Genomic DNA, 19,258 nt, shown 5'->3' on the forward strand with positions numbered 1-19,258 from the left:
TAAAATTTGACTGTATTGAATTCAATGTTTTGTGAAAGGTGCTATTTAAATAAAGATTACTTACTTACTTACTCAATATCAAACTTGTTTTGATATTGTCGTACCAAAGAATAATGATCAATCAATTAGTATCTGTTCTTGACTGTGCACACAGGTGTGATAATCCAAAACACTAATCCAGGTTTGTTTGAATTCCTTAATCCAACATGTATCCATGTTATTCATAGACAATGCAAGATTTTTCAGTCGCTGACAATTTCTTTGATCCTGTCCAGATGAAATGCTGGCATATTTTTCAGATGGTTCTGAGACGTTTTTTTAACCTCCTTGGAGTCACAGATGGACGAGGATTAATGCAGACAGGTTCATGATCACAGACAAACAGATGGAAACTGTAAAAAAGTCGCATTTTATTTTACAAACTTTTTTGCCACATATTCTGATGGATTTTTGGTGGATCGTGAGAGGGAGAGCTCATTCAGCGACCAGCAAACCCCTTTGGCTTTCCCTGATGATTTTTCTATGTGAGCAACCCTCATTATTTCAGGACAACCTCCTCAGCAGTGGTGTACTTCTGTGTGAATCACAATATCACCTTCACAAGTTGACTAAAACTAAAGCCTGTTTGTACTTGTAGGATATGAGAGTAATCCTACTCACTACTTTATATTATGTTTTGGTATTTATTTTTTCTTTGCTCCATTTGAACCTGGGTGGCAGTGAACTCGCTCTGTACAACCCGACTTGAGACTCTCGCCAGGCGCCACCCTTCGCCCGAATGTTACCCAACTCTTCCTGCTGTTGTGAACATGTCTGACTCGAACAACATCCTGTGGCCTTTTCCCTATGTGAATGGCAAAGCCCAAAAAAAGTCCCGACACAATTTTCCGGACATTTTCCTGGAGTTCATGTGTGAAACCAGCTTTAGTGAAGCCAGATAATCTGAAAATATATCCTGGGGTATATTGAATTTTGCTTGGTAATATAGGCCTGTGGTGCAACAAAAGGCCGAAGCAAGCTTCAGGTATTGCAAAACACTGTTTCAGGCCTAGTGCATAAATAGTGGCAAATCAGGATCACTTACCAGTGCCAAAAAAAATAAGTTACACACCCTCAGAAATTAAAACTCACAAAAACCCCAGACAAATGTTTGCCCCCAAATCATGCAAGACACACATATAGACACACATGCATGAAAAAGAAAAGAAAAACACCGCCATGTCCCCACCTCATTGTGAATCTCCTCACAGTGCTGTAGCGTTGTTGGCAGCAGGGCCAGCAGGCTGTGGGAGCCCGTCTCTGGGTCAGTGTGCAGGTTAGACAGGGCCTCTTGGCAGCGTGACTGGATGTAGGTCAGGGTCCCACTGGAACACTGGTAGGAAAGGGACAGACCCAGTGTTGTACAAATAATTTCCATGCCGGCTTTAAGCCTTCAACCCGTGTAACATGTAAATGTAACCACCCAGGTGGAAGAGGTCTCAATAAGTAACCTTCACATTTCATTTGGGTCATCGTGATCTTAACGGTGATGCTGTAAACAGTTTTAATTTAAAAGACAAAAGGTTGAATAACTATGCTGAACATTTGAGTACATCGTCTTCTAAGGTATGCTTGTAAATGTACATGTCCTCTTTAACTGATCTTATATGGAATTCCTTTGTATAAGATTTCAAAACTTTTTTCACTGGAAACATCACTTTTTGAATATTGTTGAAGTTGTTTTCCTGCCACAAAGTTGGCACGATATACAGCATTCAACGACGAATTTGAAACTCTGTCCTTTCTCTTTCAGGCCTGTTTGCTTCTCACCTCGGCCACTCTGTGCGTGGAACTGAAGCGTGCAGAGTCTCCTGCTAGGACACAGTGCTGGTGGGTACTGTTCAGGTCATCTGTTAAATACAGGTATCAGAAAACAGAAAAAGATCATTCATTCACCCAACAGAAATAACAAAACAATTATAGAATACGAAAAAGAAATAACAGTTATGATTTAATTGGATTTTGTGGTGTAATTTGTTGTGATGAAGAAGAAAAGAGACCATGAAAAGAAAAAGAACTGATAACGACAGAAAAACAGATGAAAGGCAGAGCGTGAGGGAACATGACAACTAAATTACCTTGTACTCTCAGACAGATTGTGCTCAGTCCAGCGCCGAATCAAATAGAATGAGCAGCACTGTAGTATAACTTTAATTAACAAACAAAACCAGATCGCGCTCAATCTGTCAAGATGGAAGATCCATACCATCAAACATTTGTCCAATATCACAGGGGCTTTTCAAAGAGGCCTTACTGCTGTTTCCTGTGTATCCCGCCATGTGTTTCTTTGTGTGTATAGATGTTTCTCAGCTCTGCCATTATTTGCATCATACCAATAATTAATTTAGCTGTGACAGAGCTGTCATTCACAGCACATGTGCATATTTACACCCGCCTTGAGCAAGAGTACACCGGCTAATGCCTGTGATTTGAAAGTCAAACAGCCAACTGCTTTGGGAGAAAGATATTATTGTTTGGTGGGAGAGAAAAAAAGATGGTGACAAACAAAACAACTTGCCGGTGTTTCCTTCACCCTGATGAGATTGTGAAGGATTAGGTCTCTGGGCAGAATTACCCTGCGTCTTTAAAACTGTTTATATCCAATAACAAATTATCTCCATCAATCTGTTCTTTTCTTGGCGCATCTGATGCGTCAGTGGGATCAGGAGGGAGTAGGGGCAAACTCGATAACTGTAATAAATATTTATCTTTTTTTTCAACCCCTGCGCCTGCTGCCACTTGTCCTCCTTTTCCAGGAAGCAGGCTTTTAAATATATTGGGTCAACTCTTTTTCTCCAGTCCCTCTGTGCATTGGGACCTGGAAATCTGATTATTGAACAGGCCCGGTGTCAAGACTTGCATTGTTCTTTTTTAACCACTGAAATTCCATTTGGGTGGAAATGATAGTGATTCAATTTGTCTCCAGCAGCTCAGACATTAGCAGTTCAAAAGGGCCACCCTGCGACAAATAGTGCTGAAAGACATTATGGCGTCTGTGGTTATACGCCGCTGTAGTTTCCTTTTAATACCACAAAGCTAGTTATCATATGGTGCATGTCACTAAAACACTTTATCTCAACACTTGGTTTAGTGGTGACCATTCTGTCGATAGTGTACATGTATGTGTTTGAAAAGTGAGTGAAGACTTATCCTTCCCTCAATAAGAAGCGGGCTACATTATTTGCGTGAGGCCATTTATTTTTGCGCATATGAGCTGTGTAAATATACACACCTGCAGGTAGACTGACAGAGCGAAAAGACGGCCAAGGACTATGCGAGTCGCTATCGTTGTGCAGCAGTTGGCCTCTCAAGGGCGTACTCACCAAGTGGAGCATAAATCCCCACTGATCCGCGACAGTCGAGTCCCATTAGAATGGTCTGCACAACAGCCCATCACTCCATTATCACGGCTGGCCTGAAACTGACTGTTCTATTGTAAATCTTATCCCGCTAAAGGAGGTTGGCCTCAAGCCCTTTATATTAGGTACAGACAGCGTTGCTCGCAGATGAAAACATAGCAGCTTCATAGAGTCAACTTCAGGAATTCATTCAAACATTCCCATCCCTTACTTGGAAAAGCAAGGATTCAGATTGATAAACACCAACTAGTGGCGTATTTGAAAGCTACCATAGCCTCACTGTAACAGATAATCAATAGGTCCATACTTCACACCTTTACACCAGGTTTTGGGTAGTATCTTCCCCAAGACACATCATTTCACGTGCCACCAGATAGGATGGGAATCATCTGTGAAGTGCATTGCTGCATTCATCCTTCATCCCTCAATCCTGTCCAGTCTCCCTGTCCCTGCCACTGAGATGCACTCCTGTAACGAGATGCTGCCAACACCACCACGCTTCAATGTGGAATGGTATTAGCCTGGTGTTCGCCAGACACGTCTCATCAGACCAGACAATCTTTTTCCTCGTGATCTCAAAGTCCCTTAAATACCATCTGACAGATCAGGCTGTCATATGCCTTTTACTCAAAGTGGCTTCCATCAAGCTACTCCACCACGAAGACCTGATTGATGGAGTATTGCTGAGATGGTAGTCCTTCCATGACAGCGCTCTGTCTATCTACTGTATCCAAGAGTTAAATCAGTCCGTCATCCGCTGCCAACAGTGGCTCGCAGTGCCTGTTCAATCTTCCCTGCTCTGGTCTGACTTACTGGATGTAAACTGTGGGTATAAGCCTGCCATTGGTCATGAGTTTCATGTGGCTGGCATTCTCATCTTTCACTTCCAGCTTGTTACCAGTTTCATAACCCCCATCATCACTATGGGAAACAACATCCTTCTAGGGAGCAACGTAGAGGTTTAAATGGCAAGTTATATTGTAGATTCGGATCATGCTATGTAATGGCATTTTCTAGGAACTTTGTATTTCAATGACAGTGGTCACCTACCCACGTGCAAAAGTTCCACAAAAAAAAGTTTCCCCGACACCAAAACTTGTTTTGCCTAAACCTAACCAAAGCACTAGTGAAACATGGAAATAATAATATGAGAATAAGTGACGTGAGAAAGAAGGATACAAAGAATAAGTTACGAGAGTCAAACCTGCCATGTCGCTTAAAGGCAAAATAAAAACTCAACAAAAATATTCAACTTAATAGAAGATTATAATAAGACTTAATATCTTAATATATATTATTACATCTCCTCCAAACATAAATTTGATGTAGGAGTCTAGATTATGTCAGTTACATCCCCCCTGACTTTAAAGCCTTAATTCCAGAATTTAAATCTCAGCAATGTATTAATAATGTTGACAATAACACAGGTAGTGGATCAGTCTCATAATAAAAAACACTGGGAGCATATGTGATTGTACTTGAGACTTGGAATACATATTAGTTGTTGAGGGGATCAAAACAGTGATCTTTTAATCACACGAAAGCCTCTATAATCGCAAGGTCAAATACTTATGCAATATTCATCACACATGTAGATGGCTGACAGATTAGATATAAAAATAGGAAAAATAAAGAATATTGTTATTTTAACACAAATAACATGACTAAGGATGGTTATTGTGAGTCTGGCAGATGGAAAGAAGCAGTTTAGAGTATATCAGAGGAGACACATCTGTCTCATCTGACCTGCAGCTAGTAATTACAAGGCCTGCATTAGTAGGAAATTAGACAAATAACATTAGAGGATACAAGTAGTAAAAAGCTTGTGATTTGGTGTGAACATATTTATTTTGACTAATTTTGATATTAAAAAGTGCAGCACATAGATTGTTGCAGATGAAGGGATGACTGAGTTCAGCGTTTACTGAATGTCTATAGTTATATCCTTGTACTTTTTTTAAGGAGTGTCCTAAAAAATAATAAATCCCCCATCCATCTAACCAGAGGTCCTAAGAAGAGGAGGGTGGAGGTGTCTACTGCAGCCAAACGCATTAAGCTTTGATTTACACCCAGTGGCTCGCTGTCGGTCCTCTCCTCTCCATAGAGACATACAGTCAGCGCTGGGTCACAGGACTTCAAAAAATAACATTTGGTTTTCCTAACCTCTCTAATGCACACAATTTCATGGAACCTTAAAGCTCCGCGTTCAGGCACAGGCACACACGCACACGCACACACACACACACACACACGCACACACACACACACACACACACACACACACACACACACACACACCTGCTCCTGCTCCTGCAGAGAGGGTTAGAACAAGAGAGTAGGGCCTGAGAGCGAGAGTGAAGTGCATCCTGCTGCTGTGGGTCATTTGGGAAAAAGAACAAGAAACACTAAAACACAGGGTAATAAAAGTGTTCCTTCCCCCAAAGTCCGACATGGTGGTAAATATGGCTGAGTTGTGTGAGCAACTTGTTTACATGCACGCACGCACGCGCAAGTGTGTGTGTGTGTGTGTGTGTGTGTGTGTGTGTGTGTGTGTGTGTGTGTTCATTGAGCAAGACTTAGTACCTCTCATGTAATAGCAGTCTCCCGACTCCAGTGGCAGCATCAGGCCAGGTGTGTGGATGTCCCAGGCCACCTTGAGCCCAATCCTCCAGCACGCCCTCTCGCCGCTGCCTCCCTCACTGCTCTCACCTGTCAGTCACACACAGCTCAACTCACTGTGACATTTGCATTTTACGTGTATCTTCACATTCCAGGCATTGGGCTGATAGTTTCATCCAGTGTGACAAAAACAAGGTGCAATATGCTTTAAATTGTATTTCTCACACTGTTATGGAAATGCACGTGTTTAACTATTTGTTTTTATCCACATCTGCCACAGAAAATGAAACATGGTGATAACACAGAGGAAAACGTGAGCATTATGTGGTGCCCTATACAGCAATGACTATATATCGACAAAGATGCCGCCCAGGAATAAGTCAAATTAAACAAAACAAAGGATTGTCTCTTTGAACAGTAAAGTTGTAAATGCAATGGTTAAATCCATTCCACCCAAACATGGATGTAAACGTAGACTTCCAAGAAGAATCACTTAAAAGCTGAGCAGAGGTGATATGTGTTGCTCCGATCTCATTGGCTGTTGGCGCAGGATCTTTATGCTATCATTATGCTGTACAAGAGGAAATAGTTGGATAAAAGCCCTTGATGGTGTTTAGTGTGTGCAAGAGTGTGTTATTAGACAGTAGGTATCCTATGATACCCCTGTTTCTGAAGCCATTCACTGTAACCACCTCGCCTGTTCTTCTATCTCCCTCCATTCTTACATGGCGTACTAAGAAAACAAGATTTGGCTCGGCCGGCCAACACCCTTCAGCAAAATCAATACTAACGTCTTCCTGGGCCTCTCTACCCCGCAGCTGCCTTTTCCTTTGCTCAGCACGGATAAATAGTAACTTAATTTCCAGCCATTGTGCGCTGAGAGCCAGCTAATGTCAGCACTCCCCAAGGCTTCGGGACTGGTGGAAGATCATCCTCCGTGCTGAAAAACACACAGTCGTGGCAGATTCCTTTGGATCAGCGCGGCAGGGAAAAAACACAGCTCTGAACACTTTTCTGGCTGAAGCGCAAGAAAAAAAAACAAGGTAAAAAAAAAAAGCCTCTCTCGGGCATCAAGCCGAAAACATCTAGCGTCTGTAAATCTAAGATACCTAATGTGCCGTGTTTCTTTCTTCTCTTAAGAGTGCAACATTCCTCGAGGTAACAATTTCATTAGCCCCTTCTGTGAGTCGGCAACTGCAATATATATCTCCGTGGCACTCTGCTCAGACTTTCCCCTCTCTAAAGTCTGGAGCCGAGGGGGTCACTCAGAACCAGAAGAGACACAGCTGCTACGCATGGCATGATGTTATACCACGGTGTTTGAAGCTCGTGTTCACAAGGGTCAGGGTTGACTTGGCTTAGAACAAATCATCGGAGCAGACCTCCAGAGCAGGTGTTTCTGGTTAAGACGCGCCGATGAAGAAAGAGCAGCTGTAAAGTGTGTCGGGATGTCCGAGCAGTTGGCACTACACCTGTGTGGTACTGTTAAAATTGAAGTTTCTAGAGTCAGACTGAGTGGAGCGCTCAGCCTTACCGGTGCGGTGCATGTACAGCGGTGGTTCTGCAGAAGCGGGGCCCCCCCGTGGGGAAAAATGTGGAGTGAAACTAAGTTGCGTGAATATGATTCATGCTGGGAAAATAAACAAACAAGAAATCGCTGATGCTATCGTGCTGATCTTCATAACCCTAAAATTGAACTTGTTAATGATTGATTAAAAAAAAATGTCGGGTCAATGGGGCATGAACATTTTTTTGTCTTCTGAAGAGTGGAATTCATGTTTTGCTTTATCTCCAGCCTTTAGTGAGTGGCATTCAACTCTTTTTTTTTTTAAATCCCTTCACTTGTTTGGGCGGGAAAGGGAATTCCAAAGAGTAATGCACAAAGAGAAGCTTCATTAATTAGTAATCATATTAAAATGAGGTCGCAATTTTGCTTTGTATCATACACAATGCAAACAAAACCCAAATGGGGAAATCATGATGACCTTAATTTAAGTGTAACACTTCCAAATGGTGGAACACTCCTCTTTGTGCTGTTTAGCGCATTCTTAGAGAGCAAAGTTCTTCTCTGGCAGAGATCCTCTATCAACCCCATCAGCAAATACAATCAGCTCGTGAAAAGAGTGCGCATTCCGTAATTAGGAGACACCGTTTTATCCACGCAGTACAGTCAGGAACACTTTTCAAAGCAGGGCTCATTACTCCATATCAGATAATTGCACATCGATCATTTCTCGGGGAAATGATTTAGATGAGATGTGGCGTGTGTGATAAGGCCCGTTTGCTCGACTGCACCATTGAGCGCACGCTAAGAGCTCCGATCCCGAAAGTCTGTGATCTCCCGACGCACAGTCGCCGATAAGGCTGTCAGCAGCAAGCCGGTGATGACATTTGATAATGCCCTGACACTATCGCAGAGATGGATCTGATGGTTGTCTCACCGGAGGCCATGTCTACAGCTGCTGTAGCGCTGCTGTAGGGCCATTCTACACAAGGTTAGCTGCATCTGATCCACTAAGAAGAGATAAGTTGATGGGATATTGAAGTGGGGAAAAAAATGTTAATTTCAGAAACAAAAATGCCACAGACTTGCATGATCTATGTCAAATGAAGGTGTTTAACGGTAAAACAAAAGATCCTAAAGTGTTAAATCTACACAATGTCCGGTCCAGGTCGCGCACCTGTGACAAGTGTGCTCTTCAGCTCTGAGCCTTACCTTTTCCATCTTGACAGCTGTAGCTGTAAACACCCACTGGCGAATGAGTGACCAGGTTCTCGTCGTGGTGCCACCCGACCGCCATTTTCCCCATGCCGTAGTACGGCTCCTCTTTCAGCTGTCTCATTGCTGCGGGGTCCATGTAGTTGAGCAAGGTGACGTTGAACTTGACCAGACCGGCGCATACCTGGGGTGGACTAGGCTGGGAACAGCCCTGCCCACTCGCCTGGTCGTCCTTGTCCTCAATGTGGTCATCTGACAGGCTGCGCTTTAGTTGGGCCTGGGGCCCCAGCCCCACAGGTTCAGTCTCTGCACCACTGATGGTCTTAGGTGGCCAGCCAGGACATTTTTCTTTGCTTTGCTCTGCAACACCGGATTCACAGGGTTTGACCTGGGAGGACTCTCCCTCCTCACTGCTGTGTTTGGACTCAGTCTCCCACTCGCCTTCTGGTTTTGACCCGGCACAGCCTTCTTCACTGTGTTTTGACTCAATGTCCCACTCCTCACTGTGCTTGGACTCTGTGTCCCCCTCCTCACTTTGTCTGGACTCGGAGTCCCCTCCTTCGCTGTTTTTGGAGTCTTCACTGTGCTTAGACTCCGTGTCCCCCTCTTTTCCCTGTTTGGCCTCTGCCTCTCCCTTTGCACATTGCGTTAGGTCGTCTCCTCCTCCCTGAGTCACGTCTGAGCAGAAGAAGGTGTTAAGTTCCCACAATGCCTTGCAGGCAGCTCTGAAGTCAGGGTCACAACAGTTTGTTCCTTTGACCTCAGCATCCTCACTGTGCCAGGGTATGGCAAAGAGCCGTGTGTCCAGATAGCGATAGGTGTGGCCTGGCTCCCCCAGCAGAGCCCGGGACACGGCAGTGAATACGTCCCGGTCACGGACGCGAACCAGATCCCTCAGGAGGCAGCCCTTGCTTCTCAGGGTGAGCAGAGCTGCTTGCACTTGGCCATGGAGCTCAGCAGGCAGCGAGCAGGATCTCCTCAGAACCAGGCCAGAGTAACTGGAGTCCCACTAGGAAAAAAAATTATTTGATATGAACGAAAATTGAAATAACATTGCAACTCGATCGATGCAGAGTTGGGGGTTCAGAGATCATAAGCATTTTCTGAAAGTGTGGTTGACTCACCAGTGGCTGAAAGCCCCGGTCTGCAGGTCCCAGGAAGGGGATCTTCTTGTTACCCAGCTCCTGCAGTATCTTCCGCCTCTGTGGAACAGATCACAGTAAAACAGGTTGATGAGCAGCTGCAGGAATCTGATGCATTATATGCTTCATTTTACATTGCAATGATGTAACGGTGGCTTTAACTCATCTAATCGAATGCATTCAATATAGAGCTATCTGGGCAGGAGGCGGTGTGAGGGGCAAAATGCACGTGACTGAAGTGACGTAAACCAAGAACTTCAGTGCTGAGTTTGAAGAACACACATCTATTAAGCCAATGGCAAACTCCAGAATACTTTAAATATAATATTTAAGGAACAAACAGTCCAACTCTGATAGTTTGAAATCACAGCAATAACAGTAAAAACCTCAACTGACCGGGGACTGATGAGAATAAACAAACTGAATCTCAATTAATGAACGAGTTTTAACAAATGATGAATTCAAAACTGGCTGTGATACGACCTGGTAACTAGTCACTTTAACTTCACGTCCCACAGTTTTTTTAAATATTTTTTGCCGTGGGGTTCCTCACAACCTTATAAATTCGCGACGGTGTAAGTAGAAGTAATACTAGGTATATTTCTGAGACATTTAGGATAAATAGCTCACATTTTTTTCTGCACTTATAATGCCAAAGACCTCAATATGGCACAGCAGGGAATATGGGAACCGGCGTCCACAATGTGTGCCGACTTTTAGAGTTAAATAAAATGTCTTGTAATTGTAAATAACACTGAAGTGCAGGTCTAAAAAGATGTGTCCTGACTCAGAAGGAGGTTGGATCAAAAAAACGATGGCAAGTGTTGAAACTGTGTGCATTAAAGACAAGACAGAGGCAAACAGATCCAAATAACGGAGGCAGGAGGAACGGGAGGGCATCAGATCTGAGGCCATTTGCTGGATTTACCTTCAGGGCTGAATCTTTACCTTAGGCTAAACAACACAACACCTGCTGAAAGTTCTCTTAAAGGATGCACATGAGTGTACAGGCCTTCCAAGTTATTCTGGAACAAAACAAAACACAAAAAAAATTGCAGACAGTTGGAATCTAAAAAAAACAAAACAACATGCACTATTCATGGCCAGACTGCATTCAAAGGGCTGTTGGATGAAATTGACAACCTGACACACATTCATTGGTGTCAAATTCTAACTCATGACAGAAGCTCAAGATATCAAGGTGAGGCTCTGGGCTGTAGTTGTATGAGCATACGTCTCTCTCTCTCTCTCTCTCTGTGTGTCTGTGTGTGTCTGTGTGTGTGTGTGTGTGTGTGTGTGTGTTGCCGCTGTGAGTTTGTATCCTGCCAACCATCTACTGTAGCTGTGTGCATGTGTGTGCATAAGTAAGATATCATTACAGACGGATTTATTCAGAGTGCACAAAGCACAACTCTGTACACAAGCACAAAAGTGCCTACATGCTGTATGTGTGTGTGTATGTATGTGTGGGTGTGTGTTTTCCATACACACACATACACACACACAAACACACATATATGTGTCCTTCCTGAAAAAAAGCACAGCCGGGGTAGTGAGCATGATGCCTCAACCCCAAATGCACACAACCAGGGCTGTCACACACTTGCCAAATACATCAAGCTACTCAGAAATTCCACAGGAAAAAAGAGAGAGACAAGAAGTTACCGGAGCCCTCTGAAGCAGATGGACTCGAGGAATATCAGAGATCCGCTGTCTGTCTCGCTGCCTCTGTGTCTGCGCCTGATTCAAGGAGGAAAACCAAGAGGTGCAAGAAAAGGTCTGCGCTTCCACTCAGACCCAAGAAACAAGATTATCAATCCCATAATAACGCGGATGCTTCACGGCAGCCGTGCCAACCATCTGAGCTGAGTGATATATCTGATGCTTTTTTTTTCTTCTCTTTTTTAAATCTCTCTCTTCCTTGATGGGATTATTCCCTCAGCCAGACTGTTTATCACAGAAAAACATATTAGGTAGAATAGAACTCAATTGGTTTGCTTTGATCGTGGCCTATAAGAGATACCAAAATGTGAACTGTATATTTATTAATTTCAAGTCTGTGACACTTCGTCGGACACTTTCTTCAAAGAGTTTTTTTTTTTTTTTGAGTAGATTAATGTCCAGCGCTAAGCATCGATAGCTCAAAATAGCCAGATAACTGCACTGCTGAGGGGATAAAAGCTCTTTATAGTCTAACTCGTGTCTGCCCCAGAGGTTCTACTGGAACGTAGTGGATGTGGTGCGAATGCTGACGGAGGACACATGAATCTCCATGGGCTTGTCAAGATTTGGCTAATGCATTAAAACTGGGGCTGCAATCTGTCGATTATTTTCTCGATTAATCGATTAGTTGTTTGGTTTATAAAATGTCATAAAATTGTGAGAATTCTGATCATGTTTCCCAAACCCCATGATGAAGTTTTGTTCTGTCCCCATACCGAAGCTATCTAGTTTACTTTCATAGAAGAGCAAAGAATCCAGAAAATAGTCATCAGAGAATTCTGACTCCATTTTTAAATAAAAACTAATTGAACCGATTAATCGATTATCAAAACAGTTGGCGAATGATTTAGTAATCAGTTACTAATTGATTAATCGATTAACTGTTGCAGCTCTAATCATAACTGCTGATAAAGGGGACCATGTAAGGTCAAATTGTCGACCCATGTATTGGAACTTCTGAAACTTTGACTTCTCTAGTGTTTTACCAATTTTTTCCAACCGATATCTAAAAGTTCTTCTTGGTCTACAGTGCGAGACAAGTGGTCCACCATATTTTCATCAAAGTGCTCCAACCAAAGGATGGGTTAGGGGATGGCACCTCGAGAGTGCAGACGGACGGAAAACCCTCAGATCTCAAACAGGTCAGCAACGCAGCTGTCATGAAAGATAGTGGTGTTACAGAGGCCTGTGTTTGAACAGCAAACCATTGGTACTTGTGTGACACCCATTTCTGAACTGCTCTTCGCCGGCAAAAGTGATGGTGAGTCAACAGTTTTGACAAGTAGGCTGTAAAGCGTTGGACTCAAACAGACAAGACTACCCGTGTGCATCAAAGGCGCTTCCTACTTACTCCATTTGGCGGCCGATCGAAGAATTTGGGGAGCTCGTGCGAAGCGACAGAGGGTGATGAGGAGGGCAGAGTGTGCCCACTCCACCGGGGCAACTGTGTTAGAATGCATGGGGCATTAAGAGTTTGTAGGAGTCTTGATTTCAGTTTTCCAACATTAACATGAACTGAGGAAAAAATATGCACGTTTAAGGCTATTAAAAATAAAAAGAAAAAACCCAAGACCCCTCGGCTGATGATATTCAAGTTTGATCCATAAAGGTCAACGTCTACCTCATCTTCGGAGTATGCCTCTTACTTGAACTATAGTGAGATAACACAGCACCTAGGTGCCATTGTACACAAATACCTGCACAAGCACACATGCAGGGGGATGTTTCACTCTTCTTCTTTTTTAGATCATGCACTTAAAATAACTCCATGCACAAAACTGAAATACGCCAGCTCCAGTAGTAGTTACATTGTGGGGGAAAGTGCCCCCCCCCCCCCGCTAATTTTGCCCATTATGCTTCTTCATTTCACGCACGCCCCACTGAAAAAACACTCGGGGCAAAAGCATTAACCGTTTCTCACTTCTGACATCTTGTTTACAGCCACTTGTGGCATTCATTTATTCTGAGAATACCAGCTAGAATCCGTGAATCAGTGTGATGGCTAACTGGCCAGACAAGTAAATGGCTAACTGGAATGTGTGGGGACTTGACCTCAGAGCAGGGCCGGCGGTAATGTGTAAGCCTGTGTATGCTCAGGACCAGGCCATGAATATGAATTGGACTGCGAGAGCCAGAGGTGAGTCAGGAAGATGTTGCCAGGAAAACCAAAAACATTTAGCTTTCAGCTACATTGCTGTTAATGCCATTGTTTTCTGGATAATCTCTATTATTCTGTGATGTATTACATATCCATTCAACCTCATGCAAACACAAGGGATCATATGTTAATGTGAGTAATTAAAAATATCACCCTCAACTTCTGTCATATAGATATATTGAAGATACACCAAAGATTAGGGGTAATACTCAGTACACAAAGTCCAGAATTCTTTTTTGGTTTTGTTTTTCACTCAAAATTGGTCCGAAAAAAATAGGAAAGCAAAACTAGATCCAGAAATAAAAATAATTGAATGCTGCTCCATTAACTACTGCATATTTTTCAAATCACTGACGTGAACATTGTGTATACATCGACAGACACGGTCAGCATGTGTTCAGGGGGGGGGGTCCTGCTGGTCGGGCGAGTGATGACAAATGGCCGACAGGCCGGCTCTGGCCCGTTAGCTGCTGTCAGAGGCCGAGGGCCTGCATTGTTCATTTTCACCTCACGACAGGTCGGCGGGGGACGCGATCATTAATATTACAAGATTTCCATCCATCCAGCCGAACGAGAGGCCAGTCATTTAAAGGGGCCGGTGCTGGGCAGACCTTTCAAGCCCTGTTTATAACACTGATCTAAGCACATTAAAGGAGCTGCGGGTGGGGGGTACCGCTGCCAGTCATAAATTAGATTCACACACACACACACACACACACACACACACACACACACACACACAAGAACAATGTGACCCCCTTTATTTGGATCCAGTCGCGTTCGTCACATACGAAAGATCAGGTAAACTAACACACACCCGGTGTGCCAGTTTAACTCAACACCAACAGGCCTCTCCTGTTCTCTGTTTGTGAGCCATGTGCACACTTTCTCCCACACATACTCACTTAAAGCTACTCTTCCAGTCGTCCCAGGGTACATGTTATTCTGTCAGGAAGAGAGTATGTGTGCATGTGAGAGGGGAAGAGATGAAGGGCGGGGGGAAAAAAAAAAGAAAACTCATCAGATGGACCTCATCTGTTTTTTGAACTCTCCCACTCTCCATCTCGCTCACTGCACCTGACGGGCTTACAGGGAGACCCAGGTTTCCAGATCAATCATTCAAAAGTATTTACAAATGCACAAAGCCAAACACGGACAGGTTGGCACACGGCCACTCTGTTTAAGTGCTTTTCAATGTGTCCGTGGTGTCAACTTCTATTTCACACTTATCTACACCTCAAAGGGGGGAAGGAAAAGATGTTTCTGTGACCTTTGGCAAATGTCAAATCTGGAGAGAAGAAAAGAGAGGGTGAGGGGAGGAAGAGAGAGGAGGGCCATTTAAGAGATCTGTCGATGTATGCCTTACATAACCTTTTTATTTATCCGGTGGAGACCGACTGAGCATGCTCTTTATCAGAAACACACTGGCTGCTTCACACTCGCACACCAACCCAATTGCACACACAGGAGCTGCACTGTACATCTGGAGAGTTCTGCTAGACGATAAGAAAAACTTCACTCTGTTCTTCGCTGCAGCAACTTGTTCAAGGGTATCTTTACACCCAGTGCAGGATTTCGAACGAGTCGTCAAAAGAGACAATGTCCAATTCCCATGAATTCTTGGCTGTTACCGCCACTGTGAGGGGCCGTTTGCCAATTTGCCTTAATCGTTAGTTTTTGCGGCCAGGCCGTAATGTTTCCATTAAGATTATGTCGATCGAGAAAAGCTTTTTAGTTTTCGCCTTCGAATTACAACATGCTTTCATGGGGTCAGCTGTTTTCCATGTGGAATGGCCGGTTTTAATGCAGACACAGTCCCTTGGTATTCAGGCGGGGTCCAGTTCAGTGAGGGGGAAAGGCGGGGGAAAGAGTGAGAAAAAGAGGACAGGAGAGAGAGATGGAGGGGAGGGAAGGGAAGAGAGGAAGGGGAACGTTGATTGAAAGACTGTGATTAGCAGTTTTCAGCAGGGCACCGGGGCCATTGAGTCGTTCTAACAGGGCCGCTGCGTCTCGAGGTGCAGTCAAGGAGAAGTCAGTGCTTCAGAGAGCTCCCTCGATCCACCCCTCCCTCATTCACTCCCCACACCCACGCCACACTTTTCCTGTGCCTCCAAAAAAAATCAATATGGCTGTGCAAAGTGCAGCTCGGCCCAGGGGGAGGGCTGGCTGGCTGTGGGGGCTAGGTGCGGGGCTTAAAGGGAGGACAAGCGGCGTCCTCCAGGATAGTCCCACAGGCAGTGTCAAGGACAGACCCGAGGACAGGAGGACTGAGGCCACCACATTGCCCTTTCCGTCTGCGTCATAACCTCTCTCCGTCCCCCGTCCCCCTCTTTCTCTCTCTCTCTCTCCGTTGCCCAATCTTGGCTGGCTCAGCGGGGCAGAAGAGATCGATAAGCAGGTGGAGCATTTAAAATCCCCAGCTCCAGAGGCTGACTTTACACTCCTCAGAGCCCCACGCAGACCGCCACATCGCTCAGCGTAGAGCAGCTGGACGCATGGGCGTGTTGCTGTTACCGTGGTCACACCTGGTCATTGAAAGGTTTGTGATTTGTGACAGTCAACAATTCAATAGCACTTAGCCAAACACAGCGTCTGAGGGGTGTAGAGCCAGACTATTCACACACACTGCCATTGTCTCGACATGTCACAGATCAGTGGCATTCAGGCAGGTCAGGCAACCATAGAGCTGCCTGCCTTGGTGCTGTATTTAAGGCAGGCAGTACCGCAGCTATGATATACTGTAAGTTACAGAATAAGGCATCAAAGATGGCTTCACGCACTATCATTGTCAACAGCGGTGTACCTCATTTCCATACAGTAGGCTTGACAAAGAAGCTTGCACATGATGTAGATGAAGTGTGCAAGGAGGATTTCAGGCCTGCCGCGTGTCTCCGTGTGTGAGTGACTGATCACAGTCGAAGTGGCTTGTGTCTCTAATCCAGTACCACTGTTAGACAGTGCAAAGACCCGGCTCTGTGTACCGCAGCACCGGCTGATCAAGCCCATCATGTGACAGGCAACCTCTTCAAATGACGATGATTTCCCGGCTCGGTGTCCTTCCGGCGCCATATTAGATCATCTCCTGACACTGCCGAGTCTGGAACTTCATCTGGGATAAAGATGATGTGCAATCCGACCCGAGGGGTTGGGAGTCAAGGGTAAACGATGGGCTAAGACAGGGGAACTGTGCCGGATTGGCTGACAGCTGTGACAATTATCATGTGGTATATTACAACCTTATGCTAAACATATAAGATTTGATACTCGACAAAACACTTCAAGAATATTTGAACCATCAAATCTGGAGTCATGTCACATTCACTACAGCAAAAAATTAGCCATTTTGGAGGGGAAACATTTCTAAAGATTATACAACATATGAAAAAAAGACAGGATCCTGTCCGTTTCAATTTTTTTTACAAACACAGGCCTAACTTGTCTATCCATCAAACTGTGGCGTGCTGTTGGACTTTTCTACAATCAACTAGAGCTTTTTTTTTCTGCAGATAACTATGGCAATCTCTTGAATCATTTGTTGAGTTGTACTTGATAAAAAACTGATATTTGAATATGGTATTATTTACTAGCTGGGGCATTGGCACTAAGTTTTAATACTGACAATCACCTAAGCCACCAGAAAAAACATATGGCGCAAAGCAGATGTGTACTGAACATGTAGGACAGGTCCAATTCTCGGCCATGTAGTCTTTGACCCAGATAAACTGGCATTATGATGTGACCTCAGATTAATATTGAATTAAAAGCCGAATATCATTTGTTGCTGTTTACACGGCCGTCAGCCTGTCTTCCTGGAATCCTGAAGCAGATAGGTTTGTTGTAATGGCATTAGCCAAATCCTGAAGTATAGCAGACGGCACTTGTCTTGCTTGAGAAGCCACCTCATTTCTTTATTTATTTTTCCTTCACTCATTCTGAACAAAGGGAAATATTCCACCAGGAATTGAATAGCTTAATCCTCTTTTCACTCTTCCCAGTAGCTTGAATGGTGACAGATTAACATCCTGGACGTTTACAAACCCAGCCATTTGAAAATGTAATTGCTGACACCACACTGTGCACATGTGTTGAAGTTTAGGGTTAATATTAAAGCTCTGGAGTAGGGAAGGGACGTGGCCCGACCTAAGTCACTTGGCAGGACCAACCAGTATGTCGCGGATGTATCAGGGAGCCACAAGCTGTCCCAAACCCATGCAAGGTGCCATAGTTACCGTTCACTTCTGCTAATTATTACAGCCAATCAGAGGGGTTAACGGGGCGGAGCCTGGCCAGACCATGTTCTGGGGCATTTAACAGCTGGCAGGAACGGAGGTGAATGCATTACACACTGCCCTCATCCAATAAAAATAAAACACCCTGACATCTGAGGTGTACTTAGCACAGAGGGGGAGGGAGGGACGCAAGGAAGGAGGGAGGTAAGCGAGGGAAGAGGCTGCTGGTGGGGTGAAGGGGAGAAAGCATCTGATAACATGAGGTCCAAGTGCCACCTAGTGACAACTTTCCAGCTTCTCTTCTTCCTTCGCATCAGAGGGGGAAGAGGGGTGAACAGATGAACTGACCCAGGACAGAAGCGATTCAGTATCAGTTGTACATTGTTCCGCTCTTTCAAGGACATCTCAGAGGGAGAGCAAATCCCTTCAAAGTACAGCCTAAACCATCCATAAAGTAAAACAATGACGTTCCTAAAAAAAAAAATGCAGATTTTAATTACTTTTACGTCTTGTTTCCCAAACCCAATCAAGCAAACACTCTACCAGCCTCCCTCCAGTGACCCCACCGCACTGGAGTAGGCCTGCAACACTGCGCTGGTAGGCTGCTGGCCCTGGGCTCCTAGGTCCCCTCCCCTCATTAGCCCAGGTATAAATCACCCACCACCGGTGCCCAGAGGTGAGAGAGATGAGAGTCGAGGTGAGCTTGAAATAATGCTTATGTCACGGCGGGTCAGCCCTCCATTATGGCCGTTTCAAAAACTATTAATCTTGCTTGTAGTCAGTGGCCTAGAAATAATTACTTCATCTAACCCATGTAATACAGCATGACCAGCAGTCGAGCCTGGTCAATTTGAGGCTGGGGAGGCAGGCTTGGGGGGGGCGGGGGTGTTGTGGAAAGACCAACAGTCAGACAGAGGAGAGGAGGGGGCACAAATTACCAGGCCCTGTCTCCTGCTACTGGGTGACTGATATCCTGCTCACTTCAGCTGTGGCCTTTTACACTCTCAACACTGATTTAGATAGATACACACGCATGCACACCGAGAGGCAGATCATGTACAAGCACACGTGTGCACGCACATTAATGCATGATTAAATACACGCACACACACACACACACTTTGACGAAGGAACACACAAATCACATTATTTTAAACAAGGGGCTCCTCCAGGCTCACAAGAGATAATACACTATTCAATTTGTCCTGGTAAGCGTGCAGAACTGACCCTATTAAAATTAGACCATTCACTGGCCACAGCAAAAAAACTGC

At 44.5% G+C, this 19,258-nt stretch overlaps 1 protein-coding gene across 1 annotated transcript in view; it reads right to left on the reverse strand.

The window, feature by feature from the left end:
• Nucleotides 1-19,258, reverse strand: part of fto (FTO alpha-ketoglutarate dependent dioxygenase) — a 118,624-nt gene that overhangs the window by 85,698 nt on the left and 13,668 nt on the right. The window contains exons 3-7 of the mRNA XM_035628963.2: nucleotides 9,861-9,938; nucleotides 8,734-9,745; nucleotides 5,982-6,107; nucleotides 1,810-1,889; nucleotides 1,229-1,372 (exon numbers count right to left, since the gene is read on the reverse strand). Of these exons, the coding sequence (XP_035484856.1) occupies nucleotides 1,229-1,372; nucleotides 1,810-1,889; nucleotides 5,982-6,107; nucleotides 8,734-9,745; nucleotides 9,861-9,938 (1,440 nt within the window). The remainder of the gene's footprint in view (nucleotides 1-1,228; nucleotides 1,373-1,809; nucleotides 1,890-5,981; nucleotides 6,108-8,733; nucleotides 9,746-9,860; nucleotides 9,939-19,258) is intronic.

Source organism: Scophthalmus maximus, chromosome 4, assembly GCF_022379125.1.
Source record: "Scophthalmus maximus strain ysfricsl-2021 chromosome 4, ASM2237912v1, whole genome shotgun sequence".
NCBI classification, from domain to species: Eukaryota; Metazoa; Chordata; class Actinopteri; order Pleuronectiformes; family Scophthalmidae; genus Scophthalmus; species Scophthalmus maximus.